Source organism: Cinclus cinclus, chromosome 1 (genome assembly GCF_963662255.1).
Source record: "Cinclus cinclus chromosome 1, bCinCin1.1, whole genome shotgun sequence".
NCBI lineage: Eukaryota > Metazoa > Chordata > Aves > Passeriformes > Cinclidae > Cinclus > Cinclus cinclus.
Genome location: NC_085046.1, coordinates 4,207,788 through 4,233,746, shown reverse-complemented (window position 1 = coordinate 4,233,746; position 25,959 = coordinate 4,207,788). Strand labels below are relative to the sequence as shown.

General features: G+C 46.7%; 1 protein-coding gene across 1 annotated transcript in view; it reads left to right on the top strand.

Moving 5' to 3' along the window:
- LOC134051500 (mitogen-activated protein kinase kinase kinase 3-like) overlaps positions 1–25,959 on the top strand; it is a 71,447-nt gene that overhangs the window by 22,256 nt on the left and 23,232 nt on the right. The window contains exons 4-7 of the mRNA XM_062505277.1: positions 9,919–10,028; positions 19,458–19,501; positions 20,483–20,582; positions 25,621–25,734. Of these exons, the coding sequence (XP_062361261.1) occupies positions 9,919–10,028; positions 19,458–19,501; positions 20,483–20,582; positions 25,621–25,734 (368 nt within the window). The remainder of the gene's footprint in view (positions 1–9,918; positions 10,029–19,457; positions 19,502–20,482; positions 20,583–25,620; positions 25,735–25,959) is intronic.

Sequence of the window (25,959 nt, the reverse complement as noted above, 5' to 3'; positions counted from 1 at the left end):
CTGAAGTGAGTGTGACTTTTTGCTTCAGCAGGAAGGTCATCTGAGGTGTGGGAGATGGGAGGATATTGTTCAGGATATAGAATTGACTTGACAGAGTGTGTGTGATTGCAGGCTGAGCTGGCAGAAGGCACAGCAGCTTGCTGAAGGCTTGTTTGACCAGCCATGGCATGGCCATTCAGCCCAGTTCCTTGGGCTTTTGGGGGGGCTGCTGAAACAGAGAGAACTTGTGAGGGCAGCACAGACCCAATCCCATGGATGTCTCAGCCATCCCATGGATGTCTCAGCCCTCCCATGCTGTTTTCCTCATTCCTCAGCAGGCAGTGCTTTTGCTCTTTACTTTCTCTTTGTATGCTGAGAGCTGTTAAGGAAAAATTAATTCATATTGACTTGCAGCACATTATATTATCACACACATCATGCTTTCTAGCTCAGGTTTGTTGTTTTTAAAAGGTGCCATGATCTCCTTCTCCCTTTCCTAGCACTGTACCCATTGTACCCAGGGCTCAAATTTAGGGTGCCCTGGGCACCTGGGGAATGTGGGATTGGACCTGCATCATGTCCAGGATGTTGCAGCTGTTGCTGCAGCAGCAGGTTAGGAGTTCATGGGCTCTGGGCTGAGGCTTTGAGGGCTGGAAGTTGCTGGGCTGGGAGGGAGAACAAGTTATTTATGATCCCTCAAATAACCTTCAAAGGTACTGGAGCCAGTCAGGGGAAATAACTTGCCAGTTACATTTCTTTGCTGGGTAAACATTTTTCTCCTTTCAAGTGTGCTCAAGAGAGAGGTACAGGTTGTGGGGAGAGGTAATATCTTTTATTAGACCAAATGATAGAAGTGGAAAAAGCCAGGCTGCCTTTTAGGCACATAAGCCCTTCTTCAGAAGGTGCAAATTTTAAGCTTAGCAGGGAAACTGCTGGAATAATTGGCCCAGGTTTAATTCAATTATGTTAATCCATTAGAGGAAAATCAGTGCTTGTGGAGCAAAGAGCAGGGTTAGCAAAAAAGTTGTGAAAGTTTCTTGTGGGATGAGAATCCTGGTACCTTTGAAGTGGTGAGGAGTAGCAGAGCTACAGGCATGCAGAAATTTTCTTAAATGTGGTTAGTTTTGCTTTTTAAGTGTCTAGCCCCTGCTTGCAGCTCTCTTAGACTAACTTCAATTTGCAAAAGCAAACGAGAAACAAGGGGTTTGTCATGGGCAATTGCAGGTTGATGGTTGGGCTCAAAGATCCTGTCTTCTCTTCCAATATCCCAGGCACTGCCTGGATGTGAGGGGCAGCAGCTGTTTCCCCAAACTCTGCCTTCTTCAGCCAATCTTCCTCCCACCAAATGCCACCCAATTTCAACCCAGACATTTGCCCCATTATCCAAGAAGGGGGTGAAGGCTGTCAGGTGGCAGCACCTCCATAGGTTGTGCCCCTGAGCTGCTGGAGGTGGGGAGCTGAGAGAAGGAGGGAGGGCAGCTGTCAGGATGTGTCATGGGCTGTACCTGGGGGGAAATTGGCTTCTTAGCTGGGCTTTGCCCCCCTCCAAGCGTGCAGGGATGTACAGGGGACTTGTGGTGACAGTTGTGTCTGGGATGTGGCCGTGGAGGAGAGCAGTGTGTGCAGAGCCTGGCCAAGCTGTGCCAGTGGCTCCTGTCCTGTGGAATTTTACTTGTGCTGTCAGGGATGGGCTATTTTGGGAGTGGAGGCTTGTGGTGAACCACACATGTAACTTTGCTTTCCCTGCCTGCTGAGCTAAACCAAACACCTTTTGGATCCCAAGTCCTTTTCCATTGCAGAAGTCCCTGGTCAGCCTCTGGGGTGAGGGGACATCAGCCTCGTGCCATGGTGCATCATAACTCGCCGGGAAAAAATTTATTTGATTTGTGGCCTAACCACTGAAGCTATGTGTGATAAAACTTGCCATCCTAAATGCTTTGGTTTTGGTGTTTGCAGGGTATTGGTCACTCAGGGTTTTAAGGGCATCGCTCTCACCTCTGCTGAACTGAGTACCAGCAGCTTTGCCTTTGCTTTTGGTTTTTCCTGGGGAAATTCAGGGGGCAGTTGAAGTTCATCATCTCACCCTGGCTCTCAAGTGGGTTCTGTCATATTATGTCAATTTATGTGCTAGGTTAGTCTCTTTTGCTCTTTTTCTCAATGCTCTAATTAATTGATTGGAGTCTTAGCATGTCTAGATTACATTGGAGGTGTTTACTCATTTGTGTGCATGATTATTTTGGAGACTGGTTGAGTCCTGTCATTGATGATTTGATTTAGTTATATGTGTGATACACATTTATGATTTTTGAAACAACTGGTTTAGCTTTTTAAAAGCATGCTTGCCTTCCTCTCTAAGCCCATTTCTGAGCTCTGATTTCTCTACCCTTTTTGCAGGGGGATGTAAAAGGAAGGGTTGTTTATGGCTTAAACACAGTCTCCAGTTTGGTTATGCAATTATTCTAATGGTTGTATCATCTGAGGGCTAGCATGGGGTAGAGGAGCAATAGGAGGCTGGAATTCAGCTCTACCCCCAGGAAAAGGGGTGTGTGGGATAGTGTAACTGTGCCTTGAACCCACCGATGTTCTCTTGGGACCTTGGTGTGATGAACATCTGTAGCTGTCAAAAGCCTCTGATGGGTTTGGTTTTGTTCCTTTCCACAAAGCAGTTACTGATTGTGCTATAGAAGTGAAATTAAAAATCCAAACTAATGTCATTAATGGAGAGCAAGAGCTGACCATTGGTTTGTCAGGTTGAAGATGAATAATCTCTTCTACTTGGTGCACCCTTTAGCATCATAATTCTCTAAAAAGAAGAGATGTGATTACAAGAACCCCCAGCACATCACAGCACTTGTTTTCTATGTGAGTTTGTGTGTCCTGAGCTCAAGACATCAGTGAGCAAACTCCTGCCAAGAAGTCCAGCATATTAGGATGTCTTTCCTCATTTCCTCCTGTATAATTGCTGTGCACGACCTGCTGGGCTGTGCCCTGCCCTTGAGTCCTGCACAGAGGTGACCTTGGCATCCCTTGGGTGGGGTTGCAGGAGGGAGAAGGGCAGCAGGATCCAGCTGCTGGTGAGCCTTTGCTGACTTGCAAAGGGAACGTGCTCCACTGGTGTGTCTGCTGCACTGCACTCTGCTCTGGAGGAGGGTAATTGGATAATTTTTCTCTTTATCAGACTCTGGACACGGCTCCAGACAGTGGCAAAATGCTTTGTGCATGTGGGTTGAATTTGAGGGGAGGTTTGTCTGGATCTCACTAGGTGGGTGCGGGCAGCACTCTGCTTGCCACAGATCGTTCACAGACAGCCCTTCCAAGGGGGATGAATTGCACAACAGTATTTGTAGCTGTCTGTCAGAGTGTCTGGGTCCCTTCTTTGCTCGCCTAGGGGCTTTTGTCAGGCTCCTGAGCCTCTGGCTCACTGGGCTCCTTTCTGGTGTTCACTGGGACAGTCAGGGATGGTATTTACTTACTGATGCATCCCTTCTGTTAAGAATCAGAATCATTTAGTTTGGAAAAGACCCTTAAGGTCAACTCTGTACTGGCTTTGTAGCTTGGCCACTTGGTGTTTGTGCACAGCCTGAATGCTGGTGGCTGTACCTGCCTGTTCATGGTGTTTGCAGGTACCGAAGAAACCCCAGGTCAGGATTTTTCTTTGTCTCCAAGCTTTTTCCCCTTCTGGCTTTTGGAGAAAAGGCAGCGTTTATCTTCACAAGCAAATTGTTTGACATGTGCTCTCACATGGGTGGGTGTTGTCCTGTTCCCTGGACCAGGAGTGACCTAGCCTGGTCTGACACTGACCTTCTGGGAGGGCAGTGGGCAACCCAGGTGGCTGCTGGTCTGATAGATGTGGGCTTCCACTGGAGCACATGGGCCAAGTTTGCTGTAACCCCGTGCTCCCCCAGCAAACAGACATGAAAAGGTGCTTTGGCCAATGAACATTATGTGCTTCTTTGATCTTTCCTTTTGATTATAAAAAGGAAAAAAAAAAACATAAAAAAAGCAAAAACACTGGAAAGAGCTGCAGAAATGAAGTATCGCTCTAGTGGCACAAGCTGTGTATTTCCATTTACTTAAATGGAGAAGGGTTAAAAGGACCCAAATTCAGTCTTGAGTACCTAGAGGAGATGGGGGGTGTATTAACAGATGGGTCTTCAAGAGACAGGAGTATCAAGATTGAATGAATAGAATACAAAGCAAGCTGTAATCTCAAACTGGAATTGAGATATTTGTTGCAAAGAGTGGTTACTGGAGTAAGTGCATGAGCTCTTCCAGCTAAGGCTTTCTGAAGAGGCTGTTTTGTGTGATTCCAGGTCAAAGTTGGGATGTGGAAGCTGCTAAATGAATTGCTGTGCACTTTGTATACAGCCAGGAAGGCCAGGTCAAGTTAAGTCCTCTCTGAATTTAAGCTCCTTTAATGTGCTTAGCTCTGGCTGTGGACTCGTGTGGTCTTGAGCAAGGCTTTTGTCTCTCAGATTTGTCCATCAAATGAGACGAAAAACCCAGCCCATCTCCCTTTCCTTCTGACAGTGCATCTGAAATTCCATCAGGACAGGGGCTGCCCTTTGCAGGAACTGAGTGATGCCAGGACAGTGAGTCTTGTCTTTCAGTTCAGGTTCCCTTTGCTAAGTGATAAGTGTTGTATACCAGTCGATCCAGAAATTGCATCTTTTCAAACAATGAAAATGTGAAGCTGATGTATCTTCAGACCAAATTAAGCATTGTCAGAGTCATCATCATGTGGCTCCATATTTATTTTCACTGTGTTTTATGACATTTCAGCGTTTTTGTCACTATATATTTCAAGTCTCGCCCATTGGAAGGGCTTTTACTGAAAGTGACAGTGTCTCTGTGTGGCTCCCCATCCTTTCTTCATTCCCCTCTCAACTTTCACAAAGCTCTTCCTTCTGCCTGGGGACATCCCCAGTGGCTGCATCACCTTCTGGTGAGGTGGATGCTGGCAGTGGAGGGTGCTGCTGGAGTTTACACAGGCAAATGCTCCATCAGCATTAGGGCTGTGAAAAGCACAGTGGGATCTGTCACACCAGTGGTTTTTCTCTGGACCCAAGTGCCTGCAGGGCCCTGGAGCTGCATGCTCCAGCCTTGCTCAGGAATGACTCACAGTACAATATTCTTCCCTCCTGCAACGCCCAGGACTTTCCCCCCACTCCCACTCTTCCCTGCCCTGGTTCTGCCTGGTGTGTGTGTATGTGTGAGAGAATCACAAATCAGAACTCACCATGTTTTACAGGACTTTGCTTTACTTCTGCAGGATTTCCTGTGGGCTTCATCCAGCTGCTGCCTTTTTTTTTTTTTGGCTTTTTTTTTCAGTGTTGATGGAAGCAGCTTCATGGAACTATCATGAGCTGCCTCTCAGCAATGACCTATTAGTGAAGCCAACAATAACAGCAATGTCTAGACCATCACACAGCTAAGTTATTCCTTTGTCCCTTCTTAATTTGCTTTCTCTTTAGTCTTGAATTGTTTTGGGTGGTCCGTGTTGACCTTCAGGTTTTCTATTTCTCCCACTTAAATTTTTTTTCTGTCATTGTGACCAGTGACCTTGCTGTACTAAGACTGAAAGTCCAGGTTCCTCTCTCCCTCTTCATCTGGAGCCAAGGCCACGTAGCAGCACTGGAACTGTGTCTCTGAAGGGCAGGGAGATGTCATCTGCTGACTCTTTGGTTTTGCTCCCTGGCTGGTTTTGCCAAGTAGCCAAATACCCTGGAATCATACTGGTAGTGCCTGGGACTTGCAAGTCTTAACGTCTTGCAGAACTGAAAACCTGGTAAGAGAAGGAAGCATTCTGGTTTTGATATAGAATCCTGCCAAAATGGATGAGTGTATTTTAGTAAAAATACAAACCCTGTCTACTGCAGCTCCCCTGGTCATTGCTTCTTGGGAGTGAGTGCTCTTGGCTTTCTGCTTGTGTGTTCCTCTCTTCTGTGTGGCTAGGGATATTTCCCCCCACCCCAAAACCTCTGGGAAATTACTATCTTTTGAAACATCTATTATTTTTGGTTGGAAATGATCCTTGGTTGGAAGGGCTGGCAGTGTGATCAAACAAGCTTTTCACAGGAAGCTGATCTAAAAAGCACAGAATTAAGTGTGTTGATGGAAAGTAGAGAAGAAATAAATGAGTTTCCTACTAAGGGAAATAGCTGAGAGCTGAGGCTGGAAGAAGAGAGATTGGGGACAGAGTAATAGTACTAAACACAATTTATTTTTAAGTTCCATTTTTGCTGTCTCTATAATCAGCTTTTCTCTGTCCTGATCTTCCATGGTAGAAATAATCCTGTTTACATGTAGTGTTGGAGATCAAGTGGGATTTGTTGTACAATTCATCCTGTCAGCCCACAGTACCTTAAGTGAATTTGTGCAAAACGATGCCCGAGTGGAGCTGGGCCAGGAGGTTGTTCAGGAACCTGCTCATGTTGCACAAAGATTTCCAGGAGTCTCCCAGGTCCATCCGAGCTCCAAGGATACTTCATTGGTGTTGTGCAACTCACAGCTGTTTTGTTCTAGAGCCATGGCAGAGCCTGGGGAGGTGTTTGCTGTGCAGACTCAATGTTGCCTTCTCAAAAGGCTGAAGAACATGTGGGTCCTGCCAGGGCTGGATCAGGAGAAGAGGATTTTTCCTATCCCTTGGGCATGGGATTCCTGACAACTGGCATTTGGTCCCTGGGAGAGCCATTCATCCTTCACCCTCTCCTGACTCAAACCAAGCCAAACAGAAAAGGAGCAGCCTGTGACACCCCTTTTGCTGGAAAGGCTTGGGAGTGGCATTTGGATTTAATTATCCAGTTAGCTTCAGTGCTTGTTTGAATTTTTACTGCACTGGCTGAGCTGGCTGCGTATTTCCATGGAACAAAGTCCTCCACCCTTCTTGGGAGTTAGCTTGGAGACCCCAAGAGCTGTAATTAGGATGGGCAAGAGGTTCAGTCTGGGAAGCATCAGTGCCTGTGCAAAGCTGTCCTGGGGAGGACTGGGAAGTGTTGGTTTTGCAATCGATGATGCAAATTGTGCTGCTGCTCAGAAGTTGCTTCAGAGCCTGGTGTGGGGGGTTTTGTTTTGGGCAGTTGAGGCTTTGGTCATCGCCTCCCTGAAATCACAGTTCTCTTGGAGTAAAAACACACTGGTAAAAGCAGCTGAGAAATACTTAGGCACATAGAAATATGTTAGTTTAAGGGAATACTGTATTTCTACTTGTGCTTAAGTCATCTTTCACCTGCCAGCATCAGGAGGGTTCTCTATATGAAGTCCCTTGCTTTTATGCTTGCATAGGAAAAAGTTATTTTGTAGCAGTGATGCCATGGATGTAGATTTTAGTTTTTTGAAGGTCAACACTCAGATTTTGTAATTAAAAATCCTCAGATGTTTTCCAGAATGCTTTTTTTTCTTTTTTTTTTTTTTTAGTAGCTGAAATAAGGAAAATAGTGATTTGGTAGTCAAATACAAGAAAGAGCTTCTCTTTCCTTTTTTTTTTTTTCCCTTCAGTACCTCATTCAGGACAGCTGGAGCCCTGTTTTACACCACTTATTCCAGGCCTGATTAAGCTGATGCTTGGGTGTTTCTGGAAACCAGCTGAATTTAAGCAATTACTGAAAATGAGTGGATTCTCCCTGCTTTGCTGTGTTTGGAGAGATGCAAAGAGCCCCTTCTGGCAGACATTTTTAGCCTGTCTTCCTAAGAAATGTGACTTATTACTGGGTTTGCAGCACCAGTAATTTTTAAACCTGTGTTTGGTGGACTTGGAAGTCTGTTACAAAAAGTTTTGGCAAAACTGATGTGTAGGTATAGGAGGAGGACAATGTAAACCAAGGCACTGGTGGGTTGACTAGAGATTCCTCTCCTGGAAGATGCTGCCAGGGAGGTTTGGAGGTGGGAGAGGGGTGGAGAATTGGGTGGTTTTTGTACCAAACCAGGCTCTGTCTCTGCCTGCTGGCCCTCTTGGCCCATGACATTACAGACTGTGTTTGGTGTCAGGCAGCTCAGGAAACTTGTGTTGTCACTTGCTGGAAACAAAAAAAAAAAGGGGCACTGTAGAGATTAAAGTTTTGGTGGAAAATTCCTGGCGGGCGGTGTAAGGGGGTTTTGCTTTTGTGGGTTTGTTTTAGCTCATCCCTCCCCCTGTTCCCTTCCCCTTACACAAAAAAAAGAGGCTTTTTTTTCCTTTTTGTTTTTTGTGTTGGGTATTTTCCTACTACAACATATGTGTGGAAAACTGCGCTTGTCCCAGAGGTCCTTAAAAAACCAAACCAACAACATAGAAAAACACCCTAAACCCATACCTTGGGTATGTTCCTGATGTGTTTCTTTTTTATTGGTTTGGGCTTCTTTTTCCCTGAAATTCAACTAAAAATGATCTTTTTTTTTTTTTGCATTCTTTCCTGTAGCATTTCAGGCTGTGCTCCTTACCACCCCTCTGGGAAAAAAAAAATCAGTGCTTTTAGTAAATAGGGAAATGTGGAAGGCAAAAGGAATTACATTTTAATGTACTTAGGTATGAATTTTATTATTTTATCAGTTATATTTTTAATATTGATGTACAGATATATGTTTATATATTAAATATGTACACACATGTTGCATACAGGAAACTGTAGGCTTTTTTCCTAAGAGTTTGATGTAGGCACTGGAGCTCATTTCTGAGCTCTGGAATGGGAGACTGGATTTTAAATGTTTTCCCTCAATTTTTCGTCTTATTTCTTTCTCATACTCTGGGAGCAGAACATGCATGAGAAGTTTTTTTTCTCACCTATCTGGATTTTTTTTCACAGCTTCAATGCTCACAGAACCTAGCAGGATGAGCAGAAAGAGGTGGTGTTATATCTGAGCACAAGGATCCAGAACATACACCTCCGTGGGGAAACATACTCAGTATTTGTGTCCAGTCCTGTCTGATTTCATATGGTTTTTGACATTTTTCACATATTTGTGGACTTGGAAATGAATCTGCAGGCTGGCCTGGCGTGGGGGTGGTTCTGTCCCTGGAGACACTGACTTTTAGATAAAATTTGTAGTTGTATTTGTATTTTTTTACAGAAATAGCTGCATGTGCCTAATGTTTGACTGTGTCACGAGGATGGAGTGTGCCATGGGTTCTCACACACTCCTGATGTGTGTGTCCTGCACTTGGTCTTGACTGGGTTCTTAGTTCTTGGGGTTGGTATTTTGCATTTAATACTTCAGAGCTGCTTTAAGAGGCCACAAGCACAGATGCCCAAGTGTTGAAAAGGAGGAGATTGGTTTCAGATATGATGGGTCCCTCAATGTTCTGTTACTGCAGAAGTCAGAAATCCCATAAAGGGCTCTCAGTGTCTTCTATCCAACATTGCTGAGTTTCTCTTTTGTCTCATGGATTCCTTTCCCTCTCCCCTGGTTTCTCACTGCCTCTGGTTTTGAAAGTCAGTTGTGGCTCTTAAGCACCTCTAATGAAGAGGGAGGAAAGGCAAGGACACCTTCCCCTAGCCCAGGTTACTGCAAGCCCTATCCAACCTGGTGTTGTACATGTCCAGGGATGGGGCAGCCACAACTCTGGGCAGCTGTGCCAAGGTCTCACCACCCTCACAGAGGAAAATGTCTTCCTAACATCTAATCTAAACCTGCCCTCTTTAAATTTAATGGCATTTTATTGTGTCCTATCACTGCATGCCCTTATCAAGAGTCCTTTTCCATCTTTCTTGCAGATGCTTTCAGGTGGGGACAATGACAATCTCATATGTCTCTTCTGTGATGAAGGAACCTGGGTTTTCAAGACAGACTGGGCTGGGAGAGACTGTGATGTGGTCTTGGAATATCGCTCTTAATAGGAAGGCTTGATATTGTCTTTTGATCCATTTGTGTTGAAAGTTGGTATTTGCATTGCTATGTTTTCATTCTGCACATCCAAGGGCAGGGTTGTCTTCCACGCTTCAGTTGTCTCGTCTTTTCTTGCAGATGAAGAAGAAGCTCTGAACTCTATTATGAAGGATTTGGCAGCATTGGGCAAGTGTGGGGGTCTGCTGGACAACAACAGGAATAAAACCAGTGTCCACTCCAACAAACAGGTATGGCAAACTCCAGCAGACCACAGAGGTGGGCATGGTGCTTGCCATGCTGGCAGAGCAGGGTTTAAATGTTAGAAGTGAAGTTAACAAGTGCTCAACACATCAAAAAGGTCACAATTTTACCAAGTTATGAAGTTTGACCTCTTTCTGAAAATATGAAAGGAAGTTACAGGTGTCCCTATATCACAGAGGAGCAGAGAAGAGTAATGGGCCAAATTATTCACAAATATAACAACTGAGCCCAAAACTAGGACTTGAGTCCCACCTCAAGGCACTTCTGTTATTTTGCTCTGAGAGTAGCAGAACTTATTTCAGGCTGTGCAGCTCTAGGACTTGGATAAGTCAATTGTTTTCTATTGACAGTGTTAATGAAATGCAATGTTTCTTATGTTCATATTTTATTTCAGATATTTGAAAGACAGACTGCCAATTCTGAGCTGTAGACACCCAGGCTCTTTGGGGAGGAATGTCATTCTTATATAAAGTGTTTAATTATGAATTACTGCTGTTTATGCTCCTAAACCCAAACGTTTTGGCCCTGTTGCACATTCAGAGTTGTTTTGGTGAGCAAAAAATATAGTCCCTTGAGCCAGGTCAGAAATTATTTGCTGACATTGATACAATAGCTGAAGTGGATTTAATCACATGTTTGTGTATGGAGCAAATATTATGTGAGCATGAAAGTTATGAAGAAAGAATTCAGTTGTCAAAATAGTAAGAGAAAAAGGGAAAAAAAGTTGAGGACAACTGGGAAGCTGCTGGAAGCATGGCAGCAAATCCACTTGTAATTCCACCTCCAGTGCTATGGTTTAGAATGAGCTTGCAGTCAACTCTGCAACTGCTGGATGCCTAGCAAGGAAGAAAACAAATTGTCACTTACTGTCGTCATGCATTTTTTAGTGGCAGTTGTGCTACAAACAAAAGTCTGGGTGCAGAGAGGAAAAATCCCTTCCCAAATCCCTCTGGACTTCCCAGCCTCATGCAGACGAAAACACGTGCGCACGTCTTGATTCAAAGCGTGTCCTGGCGGTAGCAGCTGTCCAAGTTGAATCACTGGGTTTGTGTTCAGCTCATGCTGAAAGAAGTCCAAGATGTTTACAGACCTGACCAGAGGAACTCGGGGCTGGCTCCCTGCAGCTGCAGGCAAAGCAGAAAACCCAGCAGAGCTTTGGGTGGCTGCAAGGGCAGTGTCTTGTGCACGGTGATGGGTGGGGACTGTGTGGAGCCAGCTCGAGTTGCTTTCAGGGTAGCAAAGCTTTTCAGGCCCCTCTTAAAACATTTGTTTTGTGTGGTGGGGCAAGATCCTTGCTGTGGTTTTTGAGACCTGGGCTGTTAATGCAGCACAAGCACAGTTAACCAGATTAGTTGAAAATAAGGAAAATTATAGTTTTTATTGATGGAATTCTTTTCTGCATAAGGTTGGTATCTTGCAATGAAATTCACACCCACAGCCTGTCCAGTCTGCATCTTCATTTATAAATCACCAATGGAGCTATGCCATGCTCTGATACCAGCTTTAGAACAGTTGGCTGCCAGTTGTATTTAATTTTATTGTAGCAGGCATCAAACTTTCCTTCTTATTAGAGCACTGAGGTTTGGAAAAGCGCTTCCTCCTTTGTGATTTTTCTTTTTATCCGTAAGTGGAGCAGCCATAGCTGCTTGCTCAGGGTTGCTCAGAGCTCTGTGATGGAGGAGATGTGGATGGTCAGGATCCTGCTCTCCTCGCACATCCGGAGCTGAGGGTTCAGACCAGCAGCCCCAGGAGATGAAGGGCGTTGGAGGATGTTGAATTGTTGCCTCACTGAATTGGACTGGCTGGAACACGTCTGGCCCGCAGCGTGGCGGGAGGCGAGTTTGGGAGCTGGAATTAGTGGGGACTTGGTTCATGTTTGTAGCTCAGTTTAATCAGCTTGTTTGGTTACTTTTAGTTTGTTTTTTTTTCCCCCCTAGGTTTTGTAGGACAGAAGTTGGTGTAGGGGAGATGGCTTTGGAAATGCTTTTGTCATGCCTGATTTGTTCTTCCTTTGGTACCTGGTTTTCCCTTTTTATTTATTTTTTCCTGTGATTAGGTTGGCTGGTGGAGCTGAGGGATGCCCTGAGCAGTTGCCCTTCTTGGAGGGGGAATGAAGCACAGGGATTTTTTTGGTGATGAAATGTCCTCTTGGTCATCTCATTGTTAGTGCCTCTCATGAAGCCCTGCAGCAACATGCTCGCTTAAACTACTTGGGTTTGGGAGTTCAGTTAGTAGATTGATGAAATAATATTTCTTTTTTGTGGAAAAATGTTTTTTTTTTCTGAGGCATGGGAATCCTTTAGTTGGTGTTCCAGATTTCCACTGGAAGACAGCGTTCACAACAAGAATGTGTTGGCTAACTAGCCAGTTCTCTGTGGCTTGCAGCAGTTTTTTGGTACACAGAGAAACACAACCAAAGTGCTATCTCATTCCTGTCTCCTGGAGGGCTTCCTTAGTGCTCTCTTGACACAAGTTAAAATTTGCATCCTGCCAGATTTTATTCTTGGTGGGCCTGGGCCACACAAGAAAACAGCTTGTGGTGGTGTGTGCTCCAAAATATTTCTTTCCCAAAATATCAATAGTTTTGCTTCAGTTCATCGTAAGAAATTGACATCCTTTTGGCAAATTTCATAAAAATCTTTCTTTTCTTAGTTTTCATCCATCACAAATGAGTTCAGGGCAAAGGCTGCCCTTTCTGGACGTGCAATGCCTCGTTGCAGAACATGCTGGAAATTAGAACAGCATGGATGGTTTTCCTCCCTTGAATTGCCCAGGCAGCTGGCAGCAGATGTGATGGCTGGGCTGGAATCTCCTGAGTCCTGGCCAGGTGTGGCAGCCACTACATTGTCTTGCCTCTCTGCCTTGTGGGAATTACAGGGACAGATATGGACATGCTTTTCCCTCCTCATGTGAGTTAAAGTGGAGCTGTTCTCTGGGAACAGAGGGATCATTCTGACATTATTCCTAGTGTGGCTTCTGCAGAAGGAATCCTCTGTCCAGAGGAATCCTCTTATTCCTTTAATCACTCTGTTATTCCTTGTGCATCCTCTGGCATGGCTGGTAAGAGCCCTTTCAGACTATCTCTTGGACTGAGCAAGGGACTTTGTTCATGGAAATGTCTCTGAGGAGGGGGAGAAGGAAACAGGAGAATGAAGATGTGCATTGTGTTCATTAAGGAAAAGATGAGTGGAGTAAGAAGGGAAACCCTGAACAATTAGGAAATCCTGAACAAAAGGATGGAGGGAGAAGAGCAATTAAATTAGCATTTATTTTGTATCTATTTATATGCACATCCATTCATTTCTATAAATAGCACTTGGCAACTGGCAGTATGAAGCTGCTTGTCAGTGAGCCTCTGTCACAGCCAGTGACAGCCAGCAGTTCCTCTGCCACCTTAATCACCATGGCAAGTTCTCCTGCGGCAATTAAATATTTGTAGGAAATGTTTCTCCGTGTACCTCACATGTCAGACTGTCCTAAAATTTGTCCTTTTGGTGAATTACCTCTGGACTCTTCTCTTTGGCAAGCTGGATGTAAGACAGGGCTTGCTTGTAACTCCAGTGAACTACAGCTCATTTTGTAGGGCTCTCTGAGGGTCTTTGAGCAGCCTAAGAAAGGAGTTTGACTTTATCACCTGTGTTTTTACATTTGGGGGATATGATGGGGTTGGGGGAAGATGGGAGTCACTGTGAGGGCATCTGCAGGGCTTTCCTTCCCCGGGGAGCAGGAACAAGGACTGCCAAGGGGTCCAAGGGGGAGCATCACTGTCTGGGAAAGCCTGGGCTGGAGATGGCCAAGGCAGTGGAGTCCCAAGGATTCAAGAGGCTTTCCCGTGTCTGCGTGTGGAGCTGACTTGGGTGAGAAGACAGTGATACCAGTGAGAAATCCAGCTGGGAAAAAGCGATTCCCTGCCAGGTGGATGGTTTTAGATAAATATTTTGAAGCCCATGATTTCTGCTGCAGTCTGAAACAGAAATATCTATAACAGGCAGCAGTGTACCTTCCAAGCATTGTCTTTCCACTGTCTCCTGAGCTCCTCAGGTGCTGGACTTGATTTCAGAGGGGAAAAAAGCTGCGGAGATCTGGGAGGACAGGAGTACATTGTCCCTTGTGCCCCTGGAATGAGAAGGGGGCAATGCCAGACCAAGTCCTTTCTGTGACTGCTGAATGAGGCAGTGTACGTGGGGGTTCTGTGCAGATAATTCCCAACGATGTGGGTTAGTCATCTCCTCCTGCGGTCTGGGGCTGTGTTCCAGCTGTCTGGTGTGTGAGGAACATCCCACTGCTGAGGGCACAGGGCTGATGCAACCAACCTGCACCTTGGGGAAGTGTAGGAGTCCCCTCAGCTTGGCCCTGTGCTGCTGGTTGCTCTCAGCCAGAGCCAGAAGTTGAGGAGGAATCCCACTGCTCTGTGGCTTTGTACAAAGCGAGTAACTTGAGCGCAGGGTTTTCTCTTTGTTTCCTAATCCAGCCAGTAGAAAATGGGAGAAGTGAAAACAATCCCTCTGGTTACCCTGTGGCATGCAAAAGTGGGTGTATTTCATGGCCCCTGTATTACCCAGGGGGGGAAACTGAGGCAAAATAAGTGCCTGGGGTCTTGTGGGTGGATGTGTGAGCAAGGCTGGAATGAGCAGCACCAAGGGGAATAGGAAGCCGCTTGTGATGACTTTTTCCTGCCTTTCTTGACCACAGAAGGGTTAATGCTGAAGTCAGAGGCTTTGTCCCAGTTGGTTTGTGAGGCAGCTGTGGATTTGGGTGGAAGAAGTACTGTAAAGACTTCATCCTTGTGATGTCTCAGTATGGGCAAAGTTGTCCCCTTGGTTAGATTTGACAAGAGCAGGTCTAAAGCAAGCTACAGAATTGGGGTCTGGACAGAACATTGTTTCTGATGGTAAAGCTGAATTTGTGCTACTCTGAGGTTTTCCAGAATGGCAGTTTTAGTTGTTTCAGTGACACAGACAGGCATGGAGGTACAGGGCTGGCTCCTCTGCTGGCTCCCTGCCTGCCTCTGCCATTAGACTCCCTTCTGCCCAGGCTCAGCTTGGACCTGTACCCCAGTTTGAGCAACACCTTGGCTGCTCAGCAGAGAGAGTGCTCAGCATCTTCTGCTCCTCCAGAGCCTCTTCCATTTTAGGACTAACTGATTGTTTTCCTGCTCTCCGTGTGTGCTTTTATTACAAACAGCAGTCAGCTCTTCAGGGATCTCTGTACAAGATCATGATTCATCTCGTTTGGAAACACTTTTTCCATTTTTTTCCAACGTTTTCCTTAATCTAAACCAGCACACAAGACTGTTGCTCCAGCTCTGAGGGCTGAGCTTGGCCAAGCCTGCTGGGGTACGTGGTCCCCAGCCAAGAGGCAAAAGCAGTTGCCCCTTTTCTCCCCAAATTCCCATCTGAATTCCCTCTCTGAAGCTTGGCAATTGTGGCCTTTTTTGCTGTGAAATCGAAATTTTGAGGAAAGAGCCAAAAATATCACAAGGAAAGCCTGGAAAGATGGTGATGGCTTTGTGGCCACAGCAGTGGCTTTGCTCTTTCCTCTCAGAGAAATACAGCAAGAATGAGTAAAATACCATTTGTTTGCGAGGCTGGAGGAAATGCCGGTACGAGTTTTTTGGAGAAGAAATTATTGTAGAAACGAAGGGAATGGCTGTGGTATTTCCTGTCAGGGCTGTCGCTGGTGTTGTTTGTGTCGCAGCAGGGTCTGCAGGCGCCAGCCCGACCCTGGGCTCCTCCGTGCCCTGCATCCCACGGAAACGCACACCGAGAGGGAGGACTGCTCAGGAGACACAGCCCAGGAGACAAACACCTACGTTCTGTGCTTCTCTCTGCCCCTCTTCTGCTGCAGAGAATGAATCACAGAATGGTTTGGGCTGGGAAGGCTTTTAAAGGCCAGGCTGTCTGCTGTGGGCAGGGACATCTGTCCCTAGACCAGGTTGCTCAATCCAACCCAGCCTTGAGCACTTCCAGGGGTGAGGCATCCATAGCTTTTCTGGGCAACCTGTTCCAGTGTCTCATCAACCCAGTGGTAGAAACTTTCTTCCTTATATCCAACCTCAGTCTAGCCTCTTGCTGTTGAAAACTGCTGCCTTCATCCAGTCACTACAGGACCTGATCAAGTCTCTCTCCATCTTCTAAAGCCCCTCTTATATTGAAATGTTGCAATGAGGTCTCCATGGAGCCTTCTCCTCCCCAGGCTGGGCTTTCTCCTCATACCCTTAGCCAAAATGCCTCCTGCCTTTGTGCCTTGATTTCCCTTGCTTGCTCCATTACCTGTCTGAGCTCTCAGAGTGCTGATCAAAGTATTGTTTAAATGCTCTGCCAGAGCTCAGGGTTTAAGGCTGATACTTGTGACTATCCTTACCCCTCTCCTGCACTGTATTTAATACAAGCCTTTGGGTGGCTCAGCTTGTTCTCCTTCACCCACTAAGGACCTCTTGATTGAAGGAGAGCAGGGCTGCCCTTGACCTCATGTGACACCTGATGGCAGGGACAGTGAATAGTCCAACCTGGATTGTGCAAGGGGGAGTCATGTTCCTCACAAAATTGCAAAAGTGAATAGGACCCAGCAGCCTCCACCACCCGCACTTCTTCCACCTCAACATGTGCATGCTGTGCTGAGTTCCTGGTGGAGAAGGTGCTGGTCCTGCCTTCCCCCTGATTGTGCATTTGAGATGCTGGGTGCAGACTCACATGAGGTTCTGCACCAGCACTTGGCAGTGCCCCAGGCTCCCTCTGTAATCTTAAACCAGTTGCTGCAAACCAGACTTCCATGGGTGTAAAAAATCACAGCCTGCTCCAGCATTTAGGAAGTGCTTTGCATCCCCTGAGATTTCCTACTACTTTGGGCACTGCCCACTTTTTTTTTCTTTATGAAAGGAAAAAAGTATTTGTTGCTGATAACAGTGATGAATTCAGCTTGAGCTGTGGGTCAAAAACATGGGCAAACCAAGGGAAGCCTGAAAAATTAAACTGTAATCAACTTCTCAGACTGATAAATATGATTTTATTCCTCTTCCAAATGCTTGTGAGCTAAAGGTCTTGGTTTCTTCGAGGGAGGCAAGAGGTTAGTGTGTTTTATACTGAAGAAAAATGTTATCTAATTAAGAAATGAAGTGGGTTTTCATTTCCCTGTTGCAGCCAATGTGTTTGTAACTCTGCTCAGAAGCAGAGCAGTGTGGGGCAGCTGGCGTCCTCCTGCTGGCATTAGGCCATGGCACATCAGCCTTGTTGTTGATGTAGGAGAGAAGGATGCAGCAGGGTCGTGGCTCATTCTTTTTTCATTTTCTTCTCTCTCTGGAGCTTTAGACGAGTGTTCTGACATTTTCCAGCCATAAGCTGTTTTTCAAAACTTGTTTGTCTGTGAAATCTGTGCTGCTCAGCACAGCCAGGCAGCGTGTGCTACATCCCAGCTCAGTGCAATGTTCAGGGCTGTGCTGAAAGTGAAACCTGTGTTTTGAAAGGTTTCCTGCAGTGAGGCCAGAGCTGTGTGAGCTCTTCCCCTTCCACGTCCTGCTCTTTTGTTAGGAGAAACCTTGAAAGTTCCTTGTCCTGATTTTTTTTTTTTCTCTTTCTTTAGAGAAGGGTTTTGTGGTGTTAGTCAGTGAACCCACACTGGCCAATTTATTGCCAGCATCCAGGAGGAATGAACTAGCCAGATCTGCTCAGAGAGGCATGTGCAAGTAAAAAATTAGCATGAAAGAGCTAGTATCTTTTTATTTTCCAGCACAGATGAATCAAGGTGGCAATCCCACCTGTATTTGCCTGTCTCTCCAGAATCATTTGGACTGTCAACACTAGGTTGGTTATGGTAATCTCTAATTCTTTTGGATTTTGGACTGGTTTAGGATTTATCTGGTATTTTTACAAGTTGGGCCTGGTTCTGGAAATGAACCTGGAGACTGTCCAAATTTTGTGAGTCTGGAGGACTGGCTTTAGCCACCAAGGTGATGTAAGTGCCTGTTTAGCACAGGCCTGTATCACTGCCGGAGTGCCCCACTTGGTGACTGTCCCAGCACTGGTTCTTCCCAGCCCTTCTGGAAACACAGAAAATGCCATGAGCAGACATAACAAGGATGCATTTCGGATGATCCAGCGTTTACCCTGGATCTGCTTAAGCTTCTGAACAGAATCCCCTCCAGTCTTGACTTTCTGAGTTTCGGTGGGTGTTTGCAGAACTTGAGGAGCTGTCAGTTTAAGGACAAACCGGAGGGCGCCTGTACAGCTCGTTTTCCTTGCTAGAAACAAAGCTGTTCCACTGCAGCTCTGCTTTCCCCCTGAGAGGATGGAAAGTGTGCCTTCACATGCTGGCAGCCCAGGCCCAGAGATAAGTGCTGTGCTCAGGAAGGGCTGTCACCCACCCTGCTGTGAGTTATCCCTGTGAGATGCCGGTGCAGGACAGAGCCCTCCCTGGGGTTGCACCTCGGAGGGAGGTGGCCAGCACTTCTCTCTGCGTGGGAAGAAAACTGTTTGAGGAGGCTGGTGGGCACTGTGGAGGGGAAAATGCTGGTTAAGTGGGGTGACTAGACCTGGTCTGGGAAGTAAAGAGGGTTTTCATCTGTGTTGGAGACCATCGGAAAGTCCTGGAATGATCTAAGGGATGCTTGGCTCAGACTTGGTCTGAGAAGCTGAAGGAATGAAAAGCTCCTTGTGGTCTTGATTGCTGCTAAATATGCACAAATAGAGGATGGGAGAAGTGTTTTTTACTGGTTCCTGCACAGCTGTGTGCCCACTGTGCCTGTGATTCCACTAGCTCTTCTTTGGGCAAATTTTGTGGTTTCTCTTGAGGTGAGCAATGGGTCAGTTCAGGATGGGCATTTGCTGTGCATCGTGTATTGGGCCTGATACACTTTGCATTTTGTAGGTCCCCACAAAATAGTAGCCAGCCCTTCAGCAATCCTAGCACTGTTGGCTTAAAAATTTTAGACTGTCCCCGCTTCCATTAGAGAATGCTTCCTTTAACTTCTTAATTCTTCACCCCGAATATTCCTGTGTTCCAAAAACATCCTCTGATCTTTGTTTTTTGGGTCTCCAACAGAACAGTACAGGGGTAAAACCCTGGGAAGCACTGAAGGTGGACAGGCATCAGACACATACTGTATTGATCTCTGATAATAGTCCCTTGCTCCCAAATGAATTCAGGATTATTTACCACCTTATGTATGCATTTTATGAAAACTAACAGTTACACAGGCAAATGTCTTCTTGTTTGTGAAAGGACTTGTTTTTTGAAAAGCACCTTCCTCAGCAATGTGGAGTGTCCCCAAAAGCTGTGATTCCACCAGGCATCTTGGCATAAATAAACCAGATGCCTTACAGAGTTAGGGGAGTCTCCCTGAGAACTCCTATCAGCTTGGGATCTTTAAGTCAATCCAGGATGCAGTTTGGGACCTCACAATTCTCTGCTTTTTCTTTCAGCAGCGAAGTGTCAGGATCAAGTTTGAATATGAAGGAGAGAAAAGGTAGGTGTCTAGTCCAGTCCCTGTGAATATGGGGACAAATTACCTTTTCCCCCCAACACTGTCTGGCTGACTTCAGCCAGCTGCAGCTGAGCTCACAGCAGGGTTTATTCTCCCAAAATCAGCTGCACTTTTCTATGCAAGATCCCTGCCTCATCATCCCCTTTGCCACAAGAAGTTCCTGGGATCTGCGTGCAGGCAAAATGGTTCTAAGGTGGAAGTCATTAAATGCCTCTTTTACCAGGGACATTGGGTACATGCTTGGATCCTTTTCTCTTGTTAATTCTTGAGCCCTGCTGAACCACAGTGGAGCTGGAACTCTACAGAAATATGTCCTTTGATTAGCAGTCCATGACACTTACTTAAGATAACCAGATTTTGGGCATGGATCCCATAAAAATAGGGCTGGGAGTTAAAGCTTGTCCGCCCTTCCCTGCTTGACATTTTCATGGAATCGCCTCTGCTTGGTGACAGGGCAGGACACAGGCTGATGGTCCAAGGTGCATATTAAAACCAAAGAAAATTTAAGTAGTGTTATTTCAGGGTTGCACTGTACCTGCTGTAATTACCTACAGAGGTGCTGCATGTGATGGTACAGGAGAGTCACAGGATGCCAAACTGCCTCATCCCTACTTCTAGCCCTCCTCTATTCAGAGATTTTGGATAAAAATAGAGATGATAAATCACTGATCATTGCCTGATCCAAGTTTTTTCTAGTGGAGGGCTGCTGGACTTTTTTTCCACCTGTACCTCACATCAGAGGGAGAAGCAGAGGAGCTATGCAAAGATTTTTGGTAGATATTCTTGCAGGGTAGTCAAGTCCCCTCTTGGGTTCAGCAGAGGAGCAACACTTCTGTGAGTGTAGAAGCAAGGAGCAGTCTTGGCTTTGTGATGGAGTACAAGTCCTTTCTTCTATACTGTCAGTCAAGTCCCAGCATGCTTCCACTAAACTGAGACTGTTGTTGTATTTGTTTGTGTATACAGGATTATCCAGTTTCCAAGACCAGTCAAATTCAAGGAAGTGGTGCAGAAGGTCACGGATGCTTTTGGACAGACGATGGATTTGGTCTCTGTGAACAATGAGGTACTCTTCTCCTTAATGCTGAGGGGCAGCTTTGGGATGCCTGGTGCCAACTTCAGGATTGAGCAGTGGTTTGTTCTGAAGGCCCTGATTTTCTGTTTTACTTGGAAGTGAAGGAAAATGACCTTACTTTGTGGTTCCCAGCTAGCTGAGTGCACAAGAACTGTTGTCTGGACACAGCTCAGATGGATTCTCAGACTCCAAGCCGGGATTTTCCTTTGTCAAAATTATTTTAAGTAAGGCCTGTTACACAGGAATATTGTCTTTTCCCCAGAGCAGAGGATCCCCCTCATTCAGTTGGGGATGTGAAGTCTTCCCACCTCGGGGGCTGTTGCAGGAACATGAAGTGCAGAGCAGGAGGGACAGTACTGCTCACACAGTGTTCTTTTATCTAGCACTGACTTTGTCTGACCCAAACCCCCAGCACGATGTGCACATTCTTGTGGCTGGGTCTGCAGTGCAATGTGCATTGCTGAATGTTCCTCCAGCAGCTCCTGTGGCCACATAAAAGCAGCCAAGAAACCCTCCCTCTGCAATCCTTGCATTTTAAGGCTTGAAGATCTTTCTCCTCCATCATTCATCACATAGGCCTCTGTGTTTTCCCCACTTTCTCTGTGAGTCCAGCACTGTGTGTGAAAGGAGGGTCCTGCTAGAGCTGTTAGCAGAAGGGGGAAATCCTTGGCATCTGTTTTGGTGTGCTCAGTGTTTTCTTGTGAGGCATCTGGAGCCACTGGACTCTTGGGGTGGGTTTGGCTTTGGGAGGGAGGACAGGGCCATATGGAAAAGAGGTGGGCCTTTAAACACAAGTCCTTTTGGATCTGCCCTGACAGCTGGCTTGTTTGAGTATTAATTGCAGATGACCTGCACCCTTTGATTAAAGTGTGAATGGATAGAGGTCCTGTAGAGACCTTTCTTCTTCCCCCCCATTTATTATTTTCTCCTTTCTGTTTCAATAGAGACTTGCTCCACAAAGAAAGTTCCTATTCTTTTACAATAGCTACCTCATCATACCAAAGTGTCCACTGGGTTTTGACTTTGAATGCAGTCAGGTTTCTAATCTTGGGCATTCTTTGACGGCCCTCCCGGGAAAAGCCTGCCATTGAATTCTCCAGGAATGACTCATTTCATTCCAGGTTTCTTCCCATTGGAAGATTTCTTTCCAACAACAGCAAACAGAAGCTTAAATAATGTGTTTTATCCCATGTTAAAGACTGTCTTTCTGGGCATGTACACAGCACATAGCAGGGCCATGAGCAGACCTTTTGGTACTCCTGATTTCTTAGGGCTGGGGATGACTTGTAGTGCTTCGTTTACCTATACATAAAAATTCCACCTCGTGAGGACCCACAGCTCTGGAAAGATGTCTGAGAAGTAATAACTGAGGTTTGTTGTTGTGGAAACACTGTAAACAGACAAGAGGGAACTTTGGGGACATAGCCTATGTGTACATGTGGTGACACCCCAGCATCTGGCTCCTGAGTCAGGGTTTTGGGTGTCATGACTGCAAGTTTCAGGGGGAACATGACCACACTGCTCATTGCAGTTCAGTATTTCAGCCTGTCTTTGTGCTCTAGGGGAGCTGAGCAGTAATTCTTTGCTGCTGTCAGATACTTCTCTTGCATTGGCACTTTGAAGACTGAATTTACACTGAGGTCAGCCACTCCTGCAGAATCTGAGTGGCAGTCCCTGTCCTGGTGGAGGAGGTGTCCTGAAGCCAGGATCAGTGAGATGAGCATGCCAGCTGGGTGGAGCAGGGGCATGCATGAATCACATCCTGGTGGGACCACGGAATCAAGGCTGGGGTTGGTGTAGATAAGAGCAGGGCCTGGCCAGGGGTGTCCCCCTTGGGGCATGTCTGTGTTAGTTCTAGGTTGGGCTCATCTTTCTGAGGAGTGGGACAGCAAAGTCTGGCCTGGCACAGCACAGACACCAGCTTGTGATGTGACCTTTGGAAGAAGTTCACTGAACCTCCAAGTGCCACCACTTCTCTTCTGACCACCTGTTGTCTCCTCCAAGGCTGCTCCTCAGCATCATTCTGGGATTCTTAGGAGAGTTAAAGCCTCGGGAAATGGTGGAGGCACCATTATGGGGGGAAGGGAGGAGATAAAAGCATATTTAACAAATATTTGTCAAGAATTGTTGATGCCAGTTGCTCCTGCATTGGGCAGGAAGATGAACTAATTGACCTCTCGGATTTTTCCCCAACCCTGTTTCCTACAATTCTTCGGCTTTCTGCGGTGTCTTACAGAGTGAGGGCTGACAGTGCTGATGTAGTTGGTGAAACATCAGCCTTTACCCTCACTTTCTCAACCTGCAGTGGAGAGACCATCAAGTCCTCAATAAAACATCAGGCTCCAGGGGAGGATACTATTTAAAAGCAAAAAAAAAAAAAATCTAATAAGCTCTACCTGTGTGGCTTCTGTGTAGGTCAGCTTTGCTGTTAGCCACAGTTACTCAGTCTTCAGACCAAATAAATGAAGTTTCTGGAAATGCACCCTGGCAATTATTTCCATGGTTCTGCACAAGTCTGTTTTGGGTTTCATGCCTAGCAGATACCTGTTTGTGATATCCATATGTGCCACAGTCTGGAGGCTAAATGGAGCAGAATTTTCTTGCCAGATGTGGGTAATAGGTAAAGCCAAGCTAAACACTGGCTCCAGTCCCTTTTACAAGAGGGCAATTTCTTGCTGATGTTTTTGGCTCCTCTGAAGGAGGCATGCAAACATGTTCATGTTGTGATGTTGGAGAGCGATGGGATGACCTAGAGAACGTTCTGTTCAGAGCAGCAGCTGGAGGATTGCTCTGAGCACTTGTGAGGAGCTCAGTGAAGGGATGGATGAGCAATGGGGCTGAGCTTAGAGTTCAGAGTCAAATTCTGCTTGGTGGTGAAACAAGGGGAGAGCAGCTCTGTCTGTCTAGGTGAGTGTGCAGAGAGGAGCCTCTGCATGAGGCAGAGTCTTTGTGAGCTTCAAGAGGGTTAAGCCGTGCCCCAAGGGAGCCTCTCCCCTTCTGCTGCTTAGGGGGGGAGCAGGCTGAGTACTGCATTCAGGAGATATATTCAGTGCCATCTTTGTCTGATATCTGTGGGGAATACAGGTTGTTCATTCAAATATGAATGAAGGATGAGAGGAAATCACACGATCACAGAAAAGGTCAGGTTGGAAGGCACCACAGTGGGTCCAACCTCCCTTCAAGTAGAGTCAAGAAGGGAGAGAAGCACATGGCACAGGTTTGTGTCCAGATGGTTCTGGAATATCCCCAGGGAGGGAGACTCCACACCCTCTCTCTGGGCAATCTGTTCAGGGTTTGGTCACTGCACAGGGAAGTTCTGCCTCGTGTCCAGGGGGACTTCCTGGGATCAGTTCCTTTCTGTTCCTCCTGTGCCATTGCTGGCCCCTCAAGGTGCAGAGCTTGGACTGTGCTTTGGGCCTTCCCTACAGACAGGTGTAAGGTCCCCTCTCAGCATCTCCTCTTGAGCCTGAACAGTTCCACCTCTTTCAGCCTTTCCTCATGAGAGAGATGTTCCCTTCATCTTCCTTGTAGCCTCAGCTGGCCCTGCTTCAGGAGCTCTCTGTTTCTCTTGAGCCCAGAGCTGGGCACATCACTCCAGCTGTGCCTCACAGGGCTGGGCAGAGGGGCAGGATCCTTCCCTGACCTGCTGGAAATGCTCTTCCCAGTGCCCCCCAGGATATCACTGGCCCTCTTGGCTGTAAGGCCAGGAGCACAGTCTGAGGTGTATTTGCCTACAGGCCAACAGCCAAACCCTTGGCACCACCCTGGGATCAAAAAGGATGTCCCAGCTGGCTTGTGAGTGTCACCTTGTGTGGCAGCTGCTCTGAGGTGGGTTTGCTGTGGCTGATGGCAGGAGCCCTGATCACCCACAGGGCTGAGCCACTTTTCAGGAGTTCTGGGAAGCTGTGGCTCCCAGTAAGACCAGTGAGAGCCTGCTGGGAGCTGTGGCTGCTCGGTGCCTTTGGTCAGTGGATTTACAGTGTACTTTGGCACCGGCGTGAGAATAGCATGTGCTGTGTTGGCTGGATTCAGTGCCCGAGGCAACCTGCAGAGGCCGAGGCCTGTTTGGTATGAGATTAGGAAGAATATCCTGGAATGAGGGGCAACAAGTTGTGCTTTTAATCTTAGCCCGTGGCAGCAGAAGGCCTCAGAGCTCCTCTGAAGTGCAGCTGTGCTGGGCCTTGGAGGCTTTGCAGGCTGTCTGCAGAACATGGTACACCACACAGCAACGTTGGGAGGGTCAAATTCCCCACGGAGATATGAGGGCAGTAGTCTGTCGTTTCCCAGGAAACCATCAGGAGTTTTTGCTGCCTGACAGACGTGGCACTGTGTAGTTCTCTGTTCTTATAAAGAGCAGAAGCTGAATTTGTTCTGCTGGGAGTGAAAGAAGTGGTTCTTGGAAGGAGAGCAATGCACACCTTTCACATCAAAAGGGAAGACACTTTTGTTTGTGGCATGTTCCCTGGTTTCACCTTATGGCCAGATACTTGGGAGCTGTGTCAGTGTGCAGGAAAAGAGGTTGCAGCAGTAGGGGAGGGCACAAAGCATCCTCCAGAGTAAATCCTTGGTTGCAGCTCACTGGTGTCTTGGAGCAGCACTGCATGACCATCAACCCAGGAAGAACATGTGGGGTTGTTTTGGGGCTGGCTAGCAGCAGGTCCTGCCTGCAGAATCAGAGTAGCAGGCAGCAAGCCCAAGGTTTCATCCCAGCCCTCTCCTTTTCCCACTAGCTGGATTGCTGGTGTGACCTTTAAGCTTTCTCCTTGCAGATGTTGTTTCTTGTGTTGTTGTTTTGTTTTTTTTTGTTTTGTTTTGTTTTTTTTTCATCTGTTCCTTGGTAAATGAAGTCTTGGAAGAAAATGTTAAAGCTTGACAGGCTGGAGGGCATGGGGCCCCTGTTTTCCATTGCCTCCTTGGGTTCCTCCCTTATCCCTTGATTCCCAAGCTGCTCCCTGTCAGATTCCGGCTCCTTCTGTTTACCCAAAAGTGTGACATTGCCATCCTCTGGTGTTTGTTTAATCCCTTTCAGCTCCTGATCCCGCTGAAATCCCAGGAAGACTTGGACAAAGCCATGGAACAGCTGGAGCTGAGCCCTTCCCTGAAGAGCCTGCGGATCCTTGTGAGCGCTCCAAAGAAAGCGAATGTGAGCCCTTCACCTTCTCTGCTCCTTTGTGTCCGGAGTGAGATGCCTTGTTATTGTGTTGGGGAGTGGAAAAGAATCTCCTGATGGTGCAGAGCAGAGGGCAAGCTGGTTATGACTGGGGTCAGCCCTGCTCTGGCTCAGCTGCTAGGAAATCTTCCTGTGATAGTAGCCCAGAGGCTGAGCTCAGCTCCCTCTGGCTTTTCCTGCATCCTGTGAAGGGTTAAA